Source organism: Hemiscyllium ocellatum, chromosome 30 (genome assembly GCF_020745735.1).
Source record: "Hemiscyllium ocellatum isolate sHemOce1 chromosome 30, sHemOce1.pat.X.cur, whole genome shotgun sequence".
NCBI lineage: Eukaryota > Metazoa > Chordata > Chondrichthyes > Orectolobiformes > Hemiscylliidae > Hemiscyllium > Hemiscyllium ocellatum.
Window position 1 is genome coordinate 11571377 of NC_083430.1, and position 23346 is coordinate 11594722.

Below are 23346 nucleotides of genomic sequence, written 5' to 3' on the forward strand. Positions count from 1 at the left end.
ACTCTTGTACTCAATACTCTGACCCATAAAGGAAAGCAGACCAAACGCCTTCTTCACGATACTATCTACCTGCGTCTCCACTTTCAAGGAGCTATGAACCTGCACGCCAAGGTCTCTTTGTTCAGCAACTCTCCCTTGGACTTTACCATTAAGTGTATAAGTCCTTCTAAGATTTGCTTACCAAAAATGCAGCACCTCGCATTTATCTGAATTAAACTCCATCTGTAATCTGAGGTAACCCTCTTCACTGTCCACTGCACCTCCAATTTTGGTGTCATCTGCAAACGTACTAACTGTACCTCTTATGCTCACATTCAAATCATTTATGTAAATGACAAAAAGTAGAGGGCCCAACACCGATCCTTGTGGCATTCCACTGGTCACAGGCCTCCAGTCTGAAAAACAACCCTCCACCACCACCCTCTGTCTTCTAACTTTGAGCCAGTTCCTTATCCAAATGGCTAGTTCTCCCTGTATTCTATGAGATCTAACCTTGCTAATCAGTCTCTGGAGGGCTATTTCTGCCTAGCTTCCAGAGGGTTCAGTTCCAGGTCCCAAGCTTTTTGTGGTATATATGAATGACTTAAACTGACATGTTGAAGGAATTACTAAATTTATAAGTGACTCACAATTGGCTATATAGTTCATAATGTTGAAGAAAGAGATAGTCAGTGGCAAGATATCATGGACTAATCAAGTGGGCAGGCAGATGAAACTCCGTCTGGAGTATAGTGACAAATGTATTTTGGTAAATGCGGCAGAGTGAAACTGAATAAGTGGTCGAATACTGGTATGCACAGATCCCTTGAGAAAGCAGGGCAGATGGACAAGGTGGTTAAGAAGGCAATACAGATACCCTTTTTTTATTAGCCCAGGCATAGACAGCAAGATGGGCTACAGCAAGAATACTGCATCCAGTTCTGTCAGCCTATTATAAAAACATAGGATTAGAAGTAGGCCATTCAGCCCACAAGTCTGTGCTACCATTCAATAGGATCATGACTGATCTGTGACTTAGATCCATATACCTTTCTTTGACTCTTAACCCCTAATACTTTCTTAACAAAGCTTTTTTGATCTCAGATTTAAAATTAACAAATGATCTAGCATCTACTGTCCTGTGTGGAAGAGAGTTCCAAATATCTCCAAACCTTTGTGTGCTGAAGCGCTTCTTAACATCTCTCCTGAATGCTCTAGCCATAATTCTCAGACTATGATTGCTAGTTCTAGAATCTCCAATAATTGGAAATATTTTATCTTTATCTACCCTGTCTTTTTTTGTTAAAACCTTGAAGACTTCAATTAGATCACTCCTTAACCTTGTCAATTCTAGAGAAAACAGGCCTAATTTATATAATCCCTCCTCATAACCCCTGAAGCCCAGATCTTTGTAAATCTACATTGTACTCCCTGCAGTGCCATTATGTCCTTCCCAAGGTGCAGCAGCCAGATCTGCTCATAAGAAGCTGCTCAATTACAGGAAGGATGAGTATTGAGGAGATTTATGAGTATCTTGTCTGGAGAAGAGAATATTAGCGGTGAAGAGATCATATAGAGTTGGGTTGTTTTCTTTGGAACAAAGGAGGCTGACGAGAGATTTAATTCCATGTTTTAAAATTTTGGGTGCTAAGATAGGGTGGATGAGAAAGGCATGTTTCAGGAACTCAATATCCAGGGCAGCGTAGATTCAATTTGAAGTGAAGTTGTTTCATCCGAAGTTGTGGAGACCTGGAGCGCTCTGGCTGATAGTTTGATACAGGGAGAAACGCACATTTGAGTAAGAAAGCAGGAATAGTAACCCTACTTTAAGTAGCTCTCAGTAGTTTCCACATAGCACGTGCTCTGCCAGCTACTGGTTGAATACCAAAGGCAGCAATATGAACGAATTGCCCAGTTAAGGGTTTCAGTGCGATAAGGCCATCCATGATCCTTCCTTGCTCTGACTTAATTGGGGCAAAGGTGGGAAGGAGTCAGTATCACCACCCACCATTCACTACCCCAATTAAATTCCCTTCATTCCCAGCTGGGATAGAACATTCAGTATCATCCTGTCTTGCAACAACAAACGTGCCGTGAATTTACTGGGTTTGGGACCAAACTATTTTGTTTATTTGTACTTACTTTTTAAGAAGAGTGATATTACAAATTAACCATTTCTAAAATGTTATTACACACTTCTGGAGCAAATGGGACTTGAATCCAGGTTTCCTGGCTCAGAGGTAGGAGCACCACAAGTGCACCACAAGGACCCCTCTCCCATCTGTCTTTATATCATTAGTCCAAACCTTTGAATTACTGCTGATGTAAAAACCCACTAGAGCTGTGTATTTCTCTCAGAAGATTTGGTCCTTTGTAGAATATAAACTTGAAATTGTTAACATAGGGAATAACCATTTTTTTATATTCGTCCTTTTATTACTTAAGGGTGAAGCAAAATGGAGGGAGCTTTGCCTTACCTGAAAATTCTTGAAGGGACAAAACATAGTGGGACATTGAGTCTTAATTAATTTCCTTGTTATGCTAAATCAGTTAGTCCCACTGGACAGTGCCCATGGCAATGTTGATGATAACATCAGCCATCTTTTCCATCATTAAGTACCCTTCTGGCACTTGGACTTTTGCATTGATAATCAAATTTCAGTGTTGAACTGACAGGGTAAGTATCTTGAAGTCTGTACTAAAAGAACCTTGCTCTAAACGAAACTATGATTTGGAAAAAAGAAGATTTTTAAATATAAATTATGTCATGTTTACTACTTTTTTCTCTTCCATCTCTTTATGTAAAGCATGATAATTTGGCTTGGAGATCTGAACTACAGAATATGTCATCCAGACGTAGAAGTAATTAAAAAGCTAATAGCATTGAAGGATTATCAGAAACTCTTCAAATATGATCAGGTAAGATAAAAATTACATTGACTTATCACTCCTAGGACTGTAATAACTTCTGACCCACTGGAAGAATGTTGTCTCCATGGGTTTCTATTGCTGTTTAGCTCAGATAGATCCAAAAAGACAGAAGTTACCATTAAAAGGAAAATGTTTGCCTGCTGTCAGTTAACAAATTATTTAGTTTTAAGAAAAGCAACTGGGCTAATTGCAAGATTCGTGCTTGAGGCTATGTGGAGTCATTCGTAAAACTGAACTTGTCAAGTTATCCAGGTGCCTGAGAAGGAGCAGGGTGGAGTGTTCTTCAAAATGTTGAAAGGTTTGGATATAAATACTAATTGTTTTGTGCTAGAAGAACAATGGCGGAGGCCATACATTCAAAACCAATTTCCAGCAAAACTACAAATTACAAGAAGTATACCTCTCCCTCCACCCTGCAGAATAGCGAATGTGTAATAGATGTCAGCAATAGTCATTCAAAAACCACTTTGTTATATATTTTGTTGAAAATGAGTTTGGAAATTTTATTGGACAAGTGTAGATCAAAATGATCAGGTGAGTGTGATAAACAGTTACTTATGGGATGAATGTTAGGGAGACTTGGAGATGAGGGGAAATTAATGTAGAACATTTCATGCAGAGAGAAACAGTCAGCTCTCTAATGGTACAAGTGCGCTGTCACAAATCCGCCTGTTTAAAAAAGAGTTGACAAAAAAATACTATGTTTACAAGTGCAAAGCATCATTATTTTTAAATTTTAACTCAATTAAAATTAACCTACCTGGTTAATTCTGGTGGGCACTGCATGGTGCCCACCTGTAATCTGTTGCCACTTGCCAGCAGTCTATTCTCATGGTGCCAACACCTCTTGAATCCATAGTCATTCTAATTAAAGTAAGATGCATCAAGAGCAAATGAGGAAATGATTATCTATGTTCCAAGGTTTGACCAATACTTGGGGGCAGATCATAAAAACTAATCAGGTTAAGATGATTGCTTCAGCTGATGATAGCTTGTAGATGGTCATGGCAGAAATAGATTTGGTAGGGTCTGGTAGCTTTGACTTATTTCATACCTTTTCCCCCCTCATTCTTCCAAGACTCACTTAAACAAAATCTCACAATATATCACTCCATATTTAGAGGAGACAAGTTGTGAGTGGACAAAAACTTGGCCGATGGAATATAATGCGGGGAAATTTCAGGTTGTGCATTTTTGCTCGAATAGTAGAGAATCTGAGTATTATTTAAATGGTGAAATACTGCAGAAAGCTATGGAACAGATGGAATTGAGAGTCTGTGTCCATAAATTGCAGAAAAGTAGCATCCAAGTTCTGTGGATAATAGGGGACGTTCGCTTTTATTTCAAGTGGAATGGTATATAAAGTGGAGAGGTTTTGCTAACACTATACAAGGTGCTAGTCAGGCCATAGCAGTATGAACAGATTTGCTCCTTTGATCTAAGGATAAGATATAGTGGCACAGGAGGCAGTCTGGAGAATGTTCACTAGATTGGTATCAAGCATTAAGGGATTGTCTTATGAAGAACAGTTGAGTCGATTAGGCCTGTGCTCATTGCGATATGGAAGAATAACAGATGAACTTGTTGAAACGTACCAAGTTCTTCAGGGGCTTGATGTGGAAATGTTGATTGCAGTTGTGTGAAAGTCTGTGACCGAAGGGTATAATCTCCAACAAAGAGGTCATCCATTTATGACAGGGATGCAGTAGAATTTGTCTTAGAATGTAATGAACCTGTAGAATTCTTTTCTGCAGAGGGCTGTTGAGGTTGGCTCATCAGGCATATTCAAAGCTGAGAAGGACAAATTTGTAATTCGGGGAATCAAAGGGGAAAAGCAGGAAAGTGGAGTTGAATATTATCAGATCAGCCATGATCTCATTGAATGGCAGAGCAGACTCAATTAACTAAAGGGCCTACTTATGGTCTAACCCACCATATTTGAATTCTGTTTTAGCGGCTGAATCAGAGTGATTAATCAAGACGTAAAGTTCATATATGAAAATTAGGTGATTTAACAAAAATACTAATTTATGATATAACACATTGTGCAGTTGTTGTCATGCAGCAGTAAATATTGAACCAATGAGCACTTCAACTATTGTTGCCTAGCTATCAAAACATATGGAGGAGTCGGGTGTATTTCAAGGATTCATGGAAGGACCTATCAACTTTCAACCAACCTACAAATACGATATTGGCTCTGATAATTGGGACACAAGGTAACTGGCCTCTTGGGCTTTTTATTATGAATAATTTTTCAATGTTGGATCTGGCAGATGTTTTCTTGAAACATTGTCCAATCACGGTCAACTAGATAGTTATAAATACAGATTACCAGTTTCTCTTAGGGTACAATTCCACAATAAATGCCGTCCACCCCTGACTTTACTGCGTCCTTCATGTAAATGATTTGGATGAGAATACAGAGGGCATTTATAGTAAGTTTGTGAATGATACCAAAATTGGTGACATTGTAAATAGCGAAGAAGGTTTTCTAAAATTACAAAGAGATCTTGATCAAATGGGTCAATGGGCTGAAAAATGGCAGTTGGATATTGCATTTTGGTACAACAAAAAGTGTAGGGCTTATGCAATGAAAGGACCTTGGTTAGTGTTGTAGAACAGGAGGACCTAGGGCTTCAGGTACATTATTCTTTGAAGTTTGCTTCACATTCTTGTCAACATGGTGAAAAAACATGTTTGGCACGCTTGCCTTCATTACTCAGTCCTTTGAATGTAGGAGTTGGGAAGCTATGTTGAGTTGTTCAGGACATTTTGATGAGGCCTCTTCTGGAATATTTTGTCCAGTTCTATTTGCTCAATTATAGGAAGGATACTAGCAAGCTGGAACATGTTCAGAAGAGATTCACCAGGATGTTGCTGAATATGGAAGGTTTAAGTGATAAAGAAAGGCTGGGACTTTTTTTCGCTCAAGTGTAGGAGGTTGAGAGTTGATCTGATGGAAGTTTATAAAATAATGAGAGATATAGATAGAGTTAATGATAGTTGTCTTTTCTCTAGGATGGGGGATTTCAAGACTAGGGGGTATATTATTAAGGTGAGAGGAGAGAGATTTAAAAAAGACATGAGGCAAATATTTTTACGCAGTAGATGTTTCGCGTGTGGAATTAACTTCCTGAGGAAGTGGTGAATGCGGGTTTAAAAGCCACTTGGATAGATGCATGAATGGGAAAGGTTTGGAGGAATATGGGCCAGGATCAGACAGGTGGACTGGTTTAATTTGGAATTATGTTTGGCTTTGACTAGTTGGACTGAAGGGTCACTTTCTGTGCTGTATGACTCTATGACTTTATGATTCTATAACAATTAAATAATTGCATTTATAGAGCACCAATAACACAACACGTTATTTCATGACACATTACAAAGGGACAGTAAGAGCAAGAGAAGCTGACAGGGTTCAGCAGTGGTGGCTAAAGATCAGTCTAAAAGTTGAATTTTGAGTAGCCGTTTCACTGAGGTTGAAGAAGTAAAGAAGCAAAAGAATCCAAATTTCGGTTGTTGGCAAACTGGTAAATGTAACATTCAACCGTGGAAAGCATGGTAATTGATTCCAGTCTCATTCTTGTATGACATGTATGTATGGATGTTTCACTGGAGTTACTTGATGCTGCTTAGTGTTATATTCCAGAAAGACTGATGTTTAATGATAGATTGGAGATAATCTTTATACCTTTTTAAAAAGCTTATATTTTTACAGAGATACAGACTACAAACGCACAGCTCCCAATCCAACAGGATAGTTTCAGTGTGTTCCTACTTAACAGGTTGTGATTATGTCAAGGAGTTAGAGCTCAGATGTACTTCATTCCCTCAATGGCCTGCCACAAAGGCAGATTCTTGACTCACTCTCTGAGCAGGCTTTTGGCTCAGGCTGGAAAAGAAACCCCATAATCTGCTAATGCTTCACCCTGTATCAGTTTTTCAGTGTTGGATTGCCATTGCCTTCCACTGTTGGGGCAGAGCAAGGAGGCAGATCACAAGTCCATCTCAGTTGGAATAGGAATCATATTCACACCAATGGTGTTATTCTGAACTACATACTAACCACGTGGCTAACTGACTTGTCTGCTGTTCTTTTGGAATATTTTTTAATCATTCTGTTTGGATATGTTATGAGGTAGATGAGATTTGAAAGGAGCTGAAAATGTGTTGCTGGAAAAGCGCATCAGGTCAGGCAGCATCCAAGGAACAGGAGATTCGACGTTTCGGGCACAAGCTCTTCATCAGCCCTGATGAAGGGCTTGTGCCCGAAACGTCGAATCTCCTGTTCCTTGGATGCTGCCTGACCTGCTGTGCTTTTCCAGCAACACATTTTCAGCTCTGATCTCCAGCATCTGCAGACCTCACTTTCTCCTTGGAGATTTGAAAGGAGCAAACGCGAATCCCCAATATCAGTTACCCCACCCACATACCACTAATTAAAATGAATAAATACAATCAGGATAGAGAAGCCTTATCAATTTCTCTCCTTTCTTGTGAATGACTGCTAAAATTCAATTATTCTAAATACTTGACTCAGATCAACAAATTCAGATGAGGCTATGAATCAATAATTAATTACTTCAAGGGTTTAACTGAATGCATCATCAGTTTTGTGTGTTTGTGTCTCGGCTACTCAGGGACAGGCAGAGTGTCTGTAATGCTTTATACCAATATGATGTCTTATTTACTACTTAGTGAGAAATGTCGAGTTCCCGCATGGTGTGATCGAATCCTTTGGAAAGGAAGCAACATCAAGCAATTGGAATATCGCAGTCACATGGCTTTGAAAATCAGTGACCATAAACCAGTTAGCGCAATCTTTTTAGCTGGGGTATGGAAACATTTTAATACACTTAATCTTGTTCAGACCTAGTTCTTGATTACCTGTGTAAAGAGAAATTGTCAGATGGAGTTGCATGCTTGCTTAAATGTCAAATAGTTTATTTTTTAAATGATCAAGCATTATAAGTCTCAGTGGTTGTCTAAATTAATTAGACAGAGTGAACTGAAACTCAAAGCATCTTGGAATTAAAAAGAAAACTTAAAAATGGAGTTGCTGAACTTGCTGGAGTGAAAGGAATAATGCTAAATTGATCTTGTTTGCATTATTGCTGATATCAATTGGGCTTCACTGTTTCTCAAAGTTCTCACAGTGTAGCAGTTTGAAGTGATTTCTTCTACTTCTTCCCAACACTAAATTCACAGCACAACCCAGGCCAATGCAACAGGAATAAACAGATGTAGATTGAAATTGCACACAGGAGGAGGACAGCGTACTGACATTAGAAAATATGTGGTGTAGACATTGAATACTATGTGAAACCTTTTAGGGATTCTTTAGATCTCCAACCCTACTTTAAAACCTCACTTTAAATTTTACATTGTAGAGATTTGATTTTTGCTTTCCAGGACAATAGCATTTCTAACTGTTGTAAGACATGTTAGTACAAACGAAACACTATCCCTCATTCAGATGGCTAGATTTGTGATTGTCAGGAACTAAGCAGTGTGGTCAACATATTGTTTGATTGCAATCTGAGGTGCAGTCTTTGTTTCCAAATTAGTATATATCCTGAGAAAATGGTAGGGGATACGATTTGAAGGGAAAATCGTAAATAGTGCAGTCATGAATAGAAATAACATTTCTTCACCTTGTCACTCTGATTAGAACTTAATGCCTTTCCCCAAAGCCTATTAGGAGGTTGAGGGTTACTTAACTGAGCAAGAGAGTAGTCGATGAGGAACCGCCCATCACTCCAATTAAGTCACTTTTAATGTTGCCACGTTAATTGAATCCATTCTCTGCCACAGCATTGAATCAAGCTCTTCTTATTAATTGTGATTTCTATTATGGATATTTATAATTTTGGAGTAGCTTTCAGCAATGGTTAAGCAGGAATAGTTTACAATTAAAAGCTGCAAATGCTGAGAGAGGAGATGGTTATGGTCCCATATTCAGAGGGAGAAAGCTACAGATTGAGCATGAGGGTCAGTGATTGCAGAAGGGAGCTTGTTTTCAAAAGAAGTGAGTCTGCCGGTTTCCTGAGGGGGTTGAGATGCTCTTGCTCCTGTTCGCCTGGCCATGCTGCAAATGGTACTTTACATCCGGAATCAGCAGTGCCCCTAGCCATCATCCTTGAAAATACATTTGACAACTATTAAATTTAGATCAGACTCCCAAATGTGCTTTTGGAACCTTATTTAATCATATTGATGAATGTCCTTTGTGAACAGTAGAATGCTCACATGGTTTACGATCCAGTGCCATAAAAACATCAGTGTAAGATACAGATTGTGACTGCATTGCCCTGTTTTTCATTCATCAATTCTGTCCACTCCTCACAACCTATTCCACTCTTCATCGACTGGTTAATATCAAAGCACTGTTTCATTAGATGTGATGGCAGGGCATTGCCTCGAAACATTAACTTTGTTGCCTGACCTACTAAGTTCTTTCCAACGTTTTCTATTTGTTTTCGCATCAGAATGTTCAGTATCGCACATTGTTTTGCTTTAATATAAGCGAATTCCCAGGTTCTTTAAAAGTAGAACTTTCTGGTGTTTGGATCTTAAGCACAGTCTTTTTTAATTACAGATAAAGGTGGTCAATGAAGAATTATTCAAAAAGACATATGAAAATATTGTTCGTCATTTAGACAGGATGGAGAATGATTCTATTCCTTCAGTATCCTTGTCCAAAACAGAGGTAAGACATTACGTTATCTGTTAGAGTCATCCATCTTTCTGAATTACCATGATGTGCAATTGTCGTTTCAGTTCACCTTGGGCAGTAATTGCTTGCTACAGGAATCAAGGATCTGTCCATGAGGTGAAACTGCAGGCTTCATAGACAACTTAATGACATAATAATTTTTCAATGTAACATTTAAATATTGTTACTTCAATCAAACTTGTGTTACTGCCAAACAAATTTGATCATAGATTTGATCACCCTTTTCATTTGCACAAAACTTGCACTTAACTAGCCAAATATAGTTGAAGTCTTTTTCTTTAAGCAGAATAACCAAGTTGAGATGGACCACTGCCAACTAGCTTTCAAATAGCTAACAGTGTGAGAGCAGGCTATTCAGCCCATCAAGCTCACGTCGACACTCCAAAAAGCATCCCACGCAGATCCACCTCCCTCCCTAACCCTGCAATACTGATGGCTAACCCACCTAACTTGCCCATCCCTGGATACAACTGGCAAATTAGCATGACCAATCCACCTAACCTCCACATCTTTGGATTGTGGCAGAAACCGAAGCACAAGGAGGAGAAACACGCAGACACTGGGAGAATGTGCAAATTCCGCATGGACAGTTGCCTGAGGATGAAATTGAATCTGGGTCCCTGGCGCAGTGAGGTGGCAGTGCTAACCACTGATCCGCTGTGCTGTGATTTATGGCATTTTGAATTTGATGTCATTCTTCTGAAATGGCACTGAATCACCTGCTTGTGAGAAACCAAGATGCTGTTGTGAGGGTTTTGGGACCCATTCTGAGCATTTGACTGAAGTGTCTTTGAATTTACTAATAAGGCAGGTAAGAAATATGACCAAGCCACTCCCTCAAGTTTGTTCCTCCATTATGGCAGATCTGATTGTGGCCTCAACTCCACTTTTCAACCTCTCCACCTTGGTTATTGATTAGATTGGATACCCTACAGTGTGGAAACAAGCTCTTCAGTCCAACAAGTCCACACCGACCCTCCGAAGAGGAACCCACCCCAGACCCATTGGCAATTTAGCACAGCCAATCCAGATAACCTGCACAACTTTGGACTGTGGGAGGAAACCAGAGCGCCCGGAGGAAACCCACGCAGACACGGGGAGAATGTGCAAACTCCACACAGACAGTCGCCCAAGGTTGGAATCTAACCTGGGACCCTGGTGCTGTGAGACAGCAGTGCTAATCACTGAGCCACCGTGCATTGAGTTCCTCGTTATTCAGAAATTTGTCCAACTTGGCTGTTATTATGTCCAAAGACTTTGTGTTTGGAGAAGAGAATTCCAAAGATTAGCGACCCTTTCAAAGAAGCAATTCCTCTTTATTTCTGACTTAAATAGAGCTCACTTATTTTGAAATCCTACCCCCTGCTTTAAAGCTTATCCATAGTCTCTTTGACTGAGCTCTATGATATAGGACAGATCAAGGACTGAAATCAAACCATTGATGATTTATAGAGCCCAGCACTTAATTTTTATTCACTCACAGGATGTTTCTGGCTGGTCCAGCATTTATTACCTATTCGAGTTACCCTTGAGAACGTGGTGGTGAGCTGCCATCTTGAACTGCTGGGAGCCCATAAAGACATTTTCTAATTAGCCTCTTCAGAGATGATCCACAGGTGGATCTTGAGCCTAGACTCTTGGAGAGCCATCACCATCACACCAGATCGTTCATTTTTCATAAATTCTGGAATCTGATCACATTTGCTGTCCAAATACAAAAAGAAAAGCAGATTTGTTTCACTGTGATGTTTACAAAAAGTGTGCAAATAGTAAAATGTTGGCTTGGAATTTCTCCTGGTCTTACACTGTATCTTAAAAGTTGTTTAGGAGAACTGTGAGAAAAACAGCATTGACCACAGGAAACAGACAAAGGAACCAGATCTTTTGAGAGTCTGGCAATTTTCCACCTAGATTTTAGAAAGAAACTGGTTGATGGACACCACTCACCTTCCAGGTTTTCTGTCTTCTGAAAATCTGAATGACTCTTGAATGAGTGAGGGTGTGTTGAAGGAGGAGCTGAGTTCATATTTTTCCACATCATAATATATTTCACTCTGGTGATCATACCCTGACTGTGAAGACAGTGAGATTCATTTACGATTTGGGTGGGTAATATTATCTTTCCCTGGAATATTTGGATGCCAGAGATCAGATATCTTGCATGGAGCAAGTTAAGACTAACATTGTCTTATCACACTACGGTGTTTTTACTATTCGTTTTGTCTCATTACGACTTTAATGAAATCTGATAGACATGTGTACAGTATTTGCAAAAACTAAAGATGGTATAAGATTCCGTTCTTGTTTACAGCATATTGTGATGTTTTCTTTTTCTCAGTTTCATTTTGAGAATGTGAAGTTCATGCAGCTTCAGGTTCAAACACTCACAATTGCAAACACTGGACTAGTTCCCTGTCAGTTTGAATTCATCACCAAGCTGGATGAGCCTTCGTACTGCAAACCATGGTTCAGTGCTACACCGAATAAGGGGATTTTGAGTGAGGGTAAGTCCTGTCTTTTGATGCATCTCTTTTGAACATTGAGCCATATTTTATTTCATATTTATGAGAAAAACTTTAAAAATGAAAAATATATGCTACAGTGTACCAGACTGAATTAACCTATTGTTGTTCCACGTTGATTTTCAAGGCAGGGTATGAGGAAAGTTCTCACACTCAGTAGAAAGAATCATACAATTAGTGTAAAATCATGGGCTACATTTTACAAGGGGATTGCCAGACGCCAGCTTCCACTAAAACAACCGGCTCCACAGCCATAATATGCCGTGGGCAGGATAAGTTGCTTAATAGTGAGACTACCACATTAAACATATGACAAAAACACATGCATATTTTCTGGAAATCCAGAAAGGAGAGAGTTGAGATTAGAATGATACAGTATAGAAAGAAGATGTTTAGTCTGTGGTGACTCTTCTGAGAGATGTAACCAGTCAGCTATTTCCTGGCTGACAACAACATCTTTTCAACTAGATTAGATTACTTACAGTGTGGAAACAGGCTCAACGCTTCAGCCCAACAAGTCCACACCAACCCTCCGAAGCGCAACCCACCCATACCCCTTACCTAACACGATGGGCAATTTAGCATGGCCAATTCACCTGAACCGCGCATCATTGGACTGTGGGAGGAAACCCACGCAGACACAGGGAGAATGTGCAATCTCCACAGAGTCAGTCGCCTGAGTCTGACCTGGGTCTCTGGCGCTGTGAGGCAGCAGTGCTAATCACTGTGCCACCGTGCCGCCGACAAATACAGTTCCCTTTCTTAATTGTAGGATTGAATTCATTCAATCCTTGGAAATACAGTTACTTAAGAGTCACTTATCTCATCATTGTCACAAATCAGCACTTGTTCCCTAATTTCGTTAGTTGAAATATATTTACAATTCAGTTTTTGTCGATAACAGCCACAATAATTCAATTTGTTACAAAGGTACAGAAGAATGTTGTCTTGAAATTCTCTTCAAATTAAATGAGTCATTTCTTGCAATAATCAGATGAAGATTATTTGGTTTTGGGTTGGTTTGAAACAACTGATCAACATGGTTTTACATTTCTTTGCAGGGGAAAGAGTAGAAATTGAATTAGAAGTGTATGTGAATAAATTTACTGCACTCTCATTAAATATGGGAACCGACCGCATTGACGATATTTTAATTTTGCATCTGCAACGAGGAAAGGACTACTTCGTGGCCATTTGTGGGAATTACCTCCCAAGTTGCTTTGGATCCTCGTTACAAGCACTTTGTTACATGAAGGAGCCAATCCGAGAAGTGAAACCTGAAAGAATAGAGGAGCTGGTGAGAAAATGAGCTTGTTATTCTAAAGCAGCTACAGTGATGGAAGTAGCTTTGCTTCTAAAACTGTTATGCAAAGTGGCACAATATTTACTTGTTTGCTCTGTTTTAATATCTGTGATAGGCTATAGTTGTTTCCACACCCATGAGGTTTTTGAGTCAAGTAGTACTCCAGGATTGGGGTATGTATTTTTGGATGACACTCACTTGAGTGAATGCTATGCTGCATCAAAGCTCTGGATAAGGAAGGGGGAGAAGATGTACCCAATATCGCTCTCATCCTAATGGCCATCTTTGTGTGTAGCTGCATCAAGCTGTGAGTAGGAACTTGGTACACAAACACCAAGTGTCATTACGTACTGAGATTCTACCGCTCCTTGGTGTTGTGAAGGATGGGAGTGGCCTCAGCACTGCGAAACACTCCAAATAGTTGGATCATTCTGTGTCATCTGTCCTTCATGGAGAAACTTGCAAAGAAAAACACCTTTGACCACAAGTCCATCAGGACGCTCATAGCATCCTTGAGATCCTGCGAGGAGGAACAGAGGGATCCTGTTGGGTGGTTCCTTGAGCAGACTGTCAGAAACATTTGACAGAATGCCTCATCAATAGAACTTCCCAACAAGCACCAAGACTTAGGTTAGCTGGTGATGAGAAGGGCATAACACGTGAGATCCTTCATGCATGCCTGGACTCTCTTTGCCACCGCACACTGCCCTCAAAGCAGCTGTGGGAAGGTAGAGAATGTCATACATGTTCTGCTGGAATATACCTTTGTAAAGGAAGTCTGAAGAGAAATGCATTGTTCGTCCTGATTTAAGTCTGTGATGCACAACTCCATGCTCTATAGTCTGTTCCCTGGGACACACTGAGACAAAAATAGACTGCGCCTGGATGACCGTCAATTCAGTGAAAGGCAGTCTTTGGTCTGCCCAACATTTGTTGGTCTTCCTGTGCAAGGGATTGACCTTGACTCAGTGTTGCACATTCCGAAGTCAAGGACTATGTGCTGAGGGATGCACTAAAACTTGGGACAGCTGCCACTAGTGGAAAGTTGGGAAAGACCACTGCAAGAAGCTAGAGAAGAAATTGTGGGGGCCCTGGCTGATATGTTTGCATCATCGTAAGCCATGGTTGAGGTCCCGGAAGACTGGAGAGTAGCAAATGTTGTGCCAATATTCAAGAAGTGCTGCAAAGAAAATCCTGAGAACTATAGACCAATAAACCTAACATCTGTAGTGGGTAAGTTATTTGAAAAGATTCTCAGGACTACATTTGGGAAGACAGGGTTTGATTAGGAATAGTCAGTATGGCTTTGTGAGTGTGAGATCATGCCTCACCCTTTGTTAAGAGTTCTTTAATGAAGTGACCAAGAAGGTTGATGAGGGCAGGACCATAGACTTAGTGTATATAGATTTCAATACGGCCTTTGATAAGCTTCCCCATGGTAGGCTGCTCTGGAAGGTTAGATCACATAGAATCTAGGGTGAGCTAGCAAATTGGATACAAAATTGGCTTGCTGGTAGGAAGTAGAGGGTAATAGTGGAAGGATGCTTGTTGTACTGGAGGCCTGTGACGAGTGGAGTGCTTCAGGGGTCAGTTTTGGGCCTAGTACTGTTTGTTATCTATGTCAATGATTTGGATGAGAATGTACACGGTATGATTGGTGAGTTTGCTGATGACACTAAAATAGGCGGTATTGTGGACAGTGAGGAAGGTTATCAGAAATCGCAACAAAGCCTTGATCATCTGCAGAACTGGGCAGAGAAATGGCAAATGAAGTTAAATTATAGATATGTGTGAGGTTTTACATTTTGGAAAGTCAAATCAAGGTAGGAGTTTCATGATGAATGGTAAAGCCTTGGGGAGTGTACTGGAACAGACAAATCTTGGAGTTCAGGTTCACAGTTCTCTAAATGTAGACTCACAGGTAGACAGAGCAGTGAAAAAGAAGTCTTTCGGCACACTGGCCTTCATCAGTCAGGGCACTGAGTATAGAAGTTGGGAAGTTATGATGCAGCTATACAGGATATTGATGAGGCTGCACTTGGAATGTTGTGTTCAGTTTTGATCACCTTGTTATAGGAAGGATGTTACTAAACTGGAAAGAGTGCAGAAGAAATTTAAAAGGATATTGCCAGGACTCAATGGTCTGAGTTATAGGGAGAGGTTGCACAAACTAGGGCCTGTTTCTTTAGGGCATTGGAGACTGAGGGACAACCTTAGAGGTATATAAGATCATGAGAGGCATGGAAAGGATTAATGCATTCAATCTTTTTCCCAGGAATGGGGAATTGAGGACTGGAGGGCATCAGTTTAAAGTTAGAGTGGAAAGAATAAAAGGGAGCCTATGGGGCAATTTTTTTACAAAGGATGATACACATATGGAATGAGCTGCCAATGGAAGTGGTTGAGGCAGGTACCTCAACAAAATATTTCAAAGGTATTTGGACAAATACATGGATAGGAAGTGTTTAGAAGGACATGGACCAAGTGTGGGGAGATGAGTTAGCGTGAACATACATTTTTGTCGGCATGGACACATTTGGGCCAAAGGGCCTGTCTCTGTGCTATAAGGACTCTATGACTACCATCTAAGGTCTTTTGGCTAAGGTACAATGGAGCTTTGTTCAGTTTATCAGACCCTCCCAGTGCCTCAAATATATGGGTAAATACTATCTTGCGTAAGTCAGAAATGCCTTTGAGTTTGTGGAATTGTCGGGCAAATAAAATTCTAATATTTCTTTTTTTCTCCATATGCAAAGACTGTGCAGAACTGAGCTGCTTCAGTGACTATGTTTGTGTATAAAGTTTTTTTATGTATATGGTATATTTGTGAAATAAAACAACGTTAGACACTCGTTAACCTTCTTTGAGGTGGATGGACACGATTCTGCTTAATTACTTGAAGAATAGCATAACATTCTTAAAACTTAATCTTTAACCAGTACATTGCCAAAATAAATAACATAATTTGATTTATGATTGTCACATACTGAGAAATAGTGAAAAGCATTGTTTTGTGTGCTAACCAGACAAATCTTACAACAAAAGTACATCAGGGTAATAGAACAGAATGCAGAAAATAGTGTTACAGCTACAGAGAAGGTGCAGAGAAGGATCAACTCTAATATATGAGAAGTCCATTCATAAGTCTGATAACAGTGAGGAAGCAGCTATTCTTAAATCTATTGGTACGTGTTTTCAAATTTTTAGATCTTCTGCCTGAGGGAAGAGGGTGGGAGAAAGTATAACTGGGGTGGGAGAGGGTCTTTGATGATGTTGGCTGCTTTCCTAAACAGAAGTAAGTACGGATGGAGTTAATGGAAGGTCAGCTGTCTTTCATGTTGGACTGGGCTGTGTTCACAATGCTGTGTAATTTTTTGCAGTCTTGCACAGAACAGTTGCCATACCAAGCTATGATGCATGTGGATAGGATGCCTTGTATGGTTCATCTAAAAAAAAAATGGGTCAGAGTCACTGGGGACATGCTGAATTTCCTTAGTCTTCTGAGGGAGTCGAAGTATTTGGTGTTCTTTCTTAACTTTAACATTGATATGGAGGGACCAGGACAGTTTGGGGACATTTACTCCAAGGAACTTAAAGCTTTCAACTACCTCCACCTCAACACCATTGATACAGATAGGGCCATGTCCTCCACTCTGCTTCCTGCAGTCAACTCCTTTATTTGCTGACATTGAGGGAATGATTGTTATCTGGCTGTTCCAGGGATGAGTGTAGAGCCAGGGAGATGGCATATGCCATGGACCTTTTGTAATGGTTGGCAAATTGTAGTGGATCAAAGCAATCTTGGAGGCTGGAGTTGATGTGTGCCTTTGTTTTTAGCATTGTGATGATAGCGGCCTTTTTAAAGCAGGTGGGAACCTCACATCATAGTAAGGAGAGGTTTACGTTGTCTGCATATACTCCCGCCAGTTGATCTGTGCAGGATCTGATGCATTGACTGGGGACTCCATCAGGCTAGTTGCTTTCCATGGGTTCATTCTCAAGAAGGTCAACCCGGCATCTGTGGCAGTGATTGTGGGTACAGGTGCACCTGAGGCCATCGGGGCAGGCGACATCATTTCACTGACCTTCTGTTCAAAACAAGCAAAGAATACATCGAGCCCAATGGGAAAGGATGCATTGTTTTCAGGATGCTACTTTGTAGCCTTTTATATCGTGTAAGCCTTACCGCTATCAATGTGTTTGTGTAGTTAATCTGGGACCCTAGTTTAGTCTGGTATTATCTGTTGGCGTACCTGATGGCTTTATGAACATCATACCTAGATTTCCTGTATAGGTCAGGGTTACTTGACTTGAATGCCTCAGACCTGGACTCCCATAAGGAAGGTTCTTTCGGCTCATCCGTGGTTTCCGGTTGGGGAACACTCGGATTAACTTCTTCGGTTTGCAGTCCTCTACACACGTAATGATGAAGTCTGTGGTGGTAGTGGGATACTCTTTTCGATTGGCCACAGTGTTCTTGAACCTGGACCAGTCCATCCACGTGAAGCAGTCACGTCGGAGCTCATCCATTACCTCAGACCAGCACTGTACAATATTCTGTCCCGGCTCCTTACACTTCAGTGTACGCTTGTAAGCTGGGAGAAGGAGCACAGCTTTATGGTCTGATTGTGGAGAATGGAGCAGTCGATGTCTTACTATAAATAATAATATTATTTATTACGCTCGGTTTATGCGAGTCCTTACCCTTCACAAATCAGCTGACATATTTCACTACATAGTGACACAAAAAGCATTTTAAAAGTACTTTAATAATTGTGATGACTTGGAGGTGCCGGTGTTGGACTGGGGTGGACAAAATTAAAAATCACACAACACTAGATTACAGTCCAACAGGCTTACCTGGAAACATTAGCTTTCGGAGCACTACTCCTTCATCAGGTGGTTGTGGAGAATAAGATCATAAGACACAGAATTTATAGCCAAATGAGAACAGTGTCACAATGATTGTGAAGTGTCTTAGTCGTTCTCAGGACATAAAAGGCACTTTGTAAGCACGATAATTACAGAAACGCTTTGGACCAGATATTTTGTTATCCTTGCAGTTTCATTTCTTTCATTCAGAAAGCATGCTTTCATCTTGGTCTCTCAGAAATTATAATAGTCTGACTTTTAACTGGCTACACCAATGATTCACTTCCTGAATCTTGATTTGCTAAAACCTGACCGCCAGAGGTGGTCTTCCACAGTGTGGTTAGTGTCTGTAAGTTTAATGTACAGACAGGCAAAGAAGTAAGTATAATTTCAAAGGGCCAAACATCAAGTAAGAGGTCATGGAAAAGCTAAATTATATTGTGTTTCTCAGAATTAAGATTTAATTTGGGCAAACAGGGGAAGAAAAGGAAAAGGAAGTGTGAGGATGCAGAGTAAAATATCAGAAACTTTGGGCTGAATCTTGCAACCTGGAAGTCCTGCAACCAAAAAGAGACCTACCTCAGCATATGGTAGGTGGCAGCGTGGCCAACAATTTAGAAAGTAGCTTGCCGTCACGAGTTGCTGGGTTCAAGTAGGCTGGTAACTCAACAGCTTCAGTATCAACATACGGCTGGCAAACTTCAGTCGAAAAAGGTTTACTTTGGTATTATCTATTAATATTAATAGTTTCTTCTATCATCTGAACAGCTTTATTTCGGAATTACTGAGATATGGGTCAGCATTATATGACAGAAATTAGGAAGATAAAAACAAACTGCAGTAAAATTGGAACTTTCAGAACTGCTAGAAACCGAAGTCTGGATTGAATTGCCTGTGTATAAAAACCTACCTTCCAGAGGTTTCACATCACACAGTGTCCTGTATTACAGCTAGTGAGTCTCATTTATCTCCGTGTTGACAAACTACAGGAGAAATGTGATATTGGGCAGTAAGGGTGTTTCATACTACTTTGTACTCAATATAGTGCTTCTTGAAAAATAGTAATTTTTATAATGTCAGACTGTAGGTCTATGACCAGTGGAGTGCCACAAGGGTTGGTGCTGGGTCCTCTACTTTTCATCATTGATATAAATGATTTGGATGTGAACATACGGGCTATAGTTAGTAAATTTGCAGAAGACACCAAAATTGGAGGTGTAGTGGACAGTGAAGAAGGTTACCTCAGTGAGATCTTGATCAGATGGGCCAATGGGCTGAGGAGTGCCAATAGAGTTTAATTTAGATAAATGTGAGGTACTACATTTTGGAAAAGCAAATTTTAGCAGGATATATACTTAATGGTAAGGTTCTAGGGAATGTTGCTGAACAAAGAGACCTCGGAGTGCAGGTTTATAGTTCTTTGAAAGTAGTGACGTGTGTAAATAGGATAGTGAAGAAGGCATTTGGTATGCTTTCCTTTATTGGTCAGTGTATTGAAAACAGGATTTGGGAGATCATGTTGTGGCTGTACAAGTCATTGGTTAGGCCACTTTTGGAATGTTGCATGCAGTTCTGGTCTTTTTCCTATCAGAAGGATGTTGTGAAACTTGAAATAGTTCAGAAAAGATTTACAAGGATGTTGCCAGGGTTAGAGGATTTGAGCTACAGAGAGAAGCTGATTAGGTTGGGGCTGTTTTCCCTGGAGCTTCGGAGGCTGAGGGGTGACCTTATATAGGTTGATTAAATAATGAGGAGCATGGATAGGGTAAATGGACAAAGTCTTTCCCCTGGGTTGGGGGCAATCCAGACCTAGAGGGCATAGGTTTAGGGTGAGGGGGAAATATATAAAAGAGGCTTATGGTGCAACTACTTCATGCAGAGGATGGGACATCTATGGAATGAGCTGCCAGAGGACGTGGTGGAGGCTGGCACAATTGCAGGGCAGGTGACTGAGGTGTCAATGGGGGAGCACTTTGGGGCCAGCGACCATAATTCTATTAGATTTAAAATAGTGATGGAAAAGGATAGACCAGATCTAAAAGTTGAAGTTCTAAATTGGAGAAAGGCCAATTTCGACGGTATTAGGCAAGAACTTTCAAAAGCTGATTGGAGGCAGATGTTCACAGGTAAAGGGACGGCTGGAAAATGGAAAGCCTTCAGAAGTAAGCCAACGAGAATCCAGAGAAAGTATATTCCTGTCAGGGTGAAAGGAAAGGCTGGTAGGTATAGGGAATGCTGGATGACTAAAGAAATTGAGGGTATGGTTAAGAAAAAGAAGGAAGCACATGTCAGGTATAGACAGGATAGATCAAGTGAATCCTTGGAAGAGTAGAAAGGCAGTAGGAGTATACTTAAGAGGGAAATCAGGAGGGCAAAGCGGGGACATAAGATAGCTTTGGCGAATAGAATTAAGGAGAATCCAAAGGGGTTTTACAAATACATTAAGAGCAAAAGGGTAACTAGGGAGAGAATAGGGCCCCTCAGAGATCAGCAAGGCTGCCTTTGTGTGGAGCCATGGAAAATGGGGGAAATACTAAACGAGTATTTTGCATCAGTATTTACTGTGGAAAAGGATATGGAAGATACAGACTGTAGGGAGATAGATGGTGACACCTTGCAAAATGTCCGTATTACAGATGAAGTAGTGCTGGATGTCTTGAAACGCAAAAACGTGGATAAATCCCCAGGACCTGATCAGGTGTACCCTAGAACTCTGTGGGAAGCTAGAGAAGTGATTGCTGGGCCTCTTGCTGAGATAATTGTATCATCGATAGTCACAGGTGAGGTTTCTGAATACTGGAGGTTGGCTAACATGGTGCCACTGTTCAAGAAGGGTGGTAAGGACAAGCCAGGGAATTATAGACCAGTGAGCCTGACATCAGTGGTGGGCAAGTTGTTGGAGGAAATCCTGAGGGACAGAATGTACATGCATTTGGAAAGGCAAGGACTGATTCGGGATAGTCAACATGGCTTTGTGCATGGGAAATCAAGTCTCACAAACTTGATTGAGTTTTTTGAAAAAGTAACAAAGAGGATTGATGAGGGCAGAGCAGTAGATGTGATCTATATGGACTTCAGTAAGGCTTTCGACAAGGTTCCCCATGGGAGACTGATTAGCAAGGTTAGATCTCATAGAATACAGGGAGAGCTATCCATGTGGATACAGAACTGGCTCAAAGGTAGAAGACGGAGTGCGATCTTGGAGGGTTGTTTTTCAGACTGGAGGCCTGTGACCAGTGGAATGCCACAAGGATTGGTGCTGCGTCCTCTACTTTTTGTCATTTATAAAAATTATTTAGATGCAAGAAAAAGAGGTACAGTCAGTGATGCTGGAAAAGCTCAGCAGGTCAGGCAGCATCCGAGGAGCAGGAAAATCGACGTTTGCAGATGACACCAAAAGTGGAGGTGTATTGGACAGCAAGGAGGGATACCTCAGATTACAACAGGATCTGGACCAGATGGACCAATGGGCTGAGAAGTGGCAGATGGAGTTTAATTCAGATAAATGCGAGATGCTGCATTTTGGGAAAGCAAATCTTCGCAGGACTTACACACGTAATGGTAAGGTTCTAGGGAGCTGAACAAAGAGACCTTGGAGTGCAGGTTCATAGCTCCTTGAAAGTGGAGACGCAGGTAGATGGGATAGTGAAGAATGTGTTTGGTATGCTTTCTTTTATTGGTCAGAGTATTGAGTACAAGAGTTGGGAGGTCATGTTGCGGCTGTACAGGACATTGGTTCGGCCACTGTTGGAATATTGCGTGCAGTTCTGGTCTCCTTCCTATCGGAAAGATGTTGTGAAACTTGAAAAGGTTCAGAAAAGATTTACAAGGATGTTGCCAGGGTTGGAGGATTTGAGCTACAGGGAGATGCTGAACAGACTGGGGCTGTTTTCCCTGGAGCGTCGGAGTCTGAGGGGGTGACCTTATAGAGGTTTACAAAATTATGAGGGGCATGGAAAGGATAAATAGACAAAGTCTTTTCCCTGGGGTCAGGGAGTCCAGAACTAGAGGGCATAGGTTTAGGGTGAGAGTGGAAATATATAAAAGAGACCTAAGGGACAACTTTTTCACGCAGTGGGTGGTATTTGCATAGAGTGAGCAGCCAGCGGAAGTGGTGGAGGCTGGTACAATTGCAACATCTAAGAGGCATTTGAATGGATATATGAATAGGAATGATTTGGAGGGATACGGGCCGGGTACTGGCAGGTGGGACTAGATTGGGTTGGGATATCTGGTTGGCATGGACGGTTTGGACCGAAGGGTCTGTTTCTATGCTGTACATCTCTCTGACTCTATGTCCCTTATCTGGAATCATCTTGTGGCGTAGTGTCCCTAAGGCTGGATGGGAAGACGCAGGTTCAGGTCCTACCAGCTTTGGAGGTGTGTAATAGCATCTCTGAACAGGTTGATTAGAAAAATATGTTAATTTTCATGGATTTTATGTTTTATAATTTTAGTTGGATAGAATATTGTTTGTTTTACATTGATTTTCATTACCTTAGAACAAAATTCCACAGCACTTTTGGACAGATCTCACAGTAAAACAGCCTATCAGAGCAAACTGGTTGAAAATCACAAACAGAATGTCATTATTAATTTGTTAAGAGCTGTATCCATGCAGTGAGGGACAGTGGAAACCTGATTGGTGGGATACAATGTGGAGTTCCAGGAAAGATTAGACTGCGTTTGGGAAGTGACTACACATTTAAGGATGAGCTGGGAGAGGGTATGAGGGCAGATGAGCAATAACCAAGAGAAAGATGCAAGGTCAAAGCTAGGACAGCTTTCAAGAAACTTTGGCCACTTGTGCTCGTGGAAAGGAGCGACATAACAAAGATGGCTATCTATGAGGCCCTCAGAGTTACTGTTGGAGGTGAGGATGGAGGAGATAAAGGAAAAGGATTTAAGAACATAGTTTAACTGGAGAAAAGAATGGTTTTGTTATCTTAAGTTATGTCAACCGATGAGAGCAGTGTCAGGGTAGCACACCGCCTGTGCTG

At 40.8% G+C, this 23346-nt stretch overlaps 1 protein-coding gene across 4 annotated transcripts in view; it reads left to right on the forward strand.

Moving 5' to 3' along the window:
* Positions 1-23346, forward strand: part of inpp5b (inositol polyphosphate-5-phosphatase B) — a 179039-nt gene that overhangs the window by 139410 nt on the left and 16283 nt on the right. For all 4 annotated transcript variants that reach the window (XM_060847209.1, XM_060847210.1, XM_060847212.1 and 1 more), the window contains 6 exons: positions 2787-2898; positions 5020-5129; positions 7612-7747; positions 9512-9622; positions 11988-12153; positions 13233-13468. In XM_060847209.1, coding sequence (XP_060703192.1) covers positions 2787-2898; positions 5020-5129; positions 7612-7747; positions 9512-9622; positions 11988-12153; positions 13233-13468 — 871 coding nt within the window. The remainder of the gene's footprint in view (positions 1-2786; positions 2899-5019; positions 5130-7611; positions 7748-9511; positions 9623-11987; positions 12154-13232; positions 13469-23346) is intronic.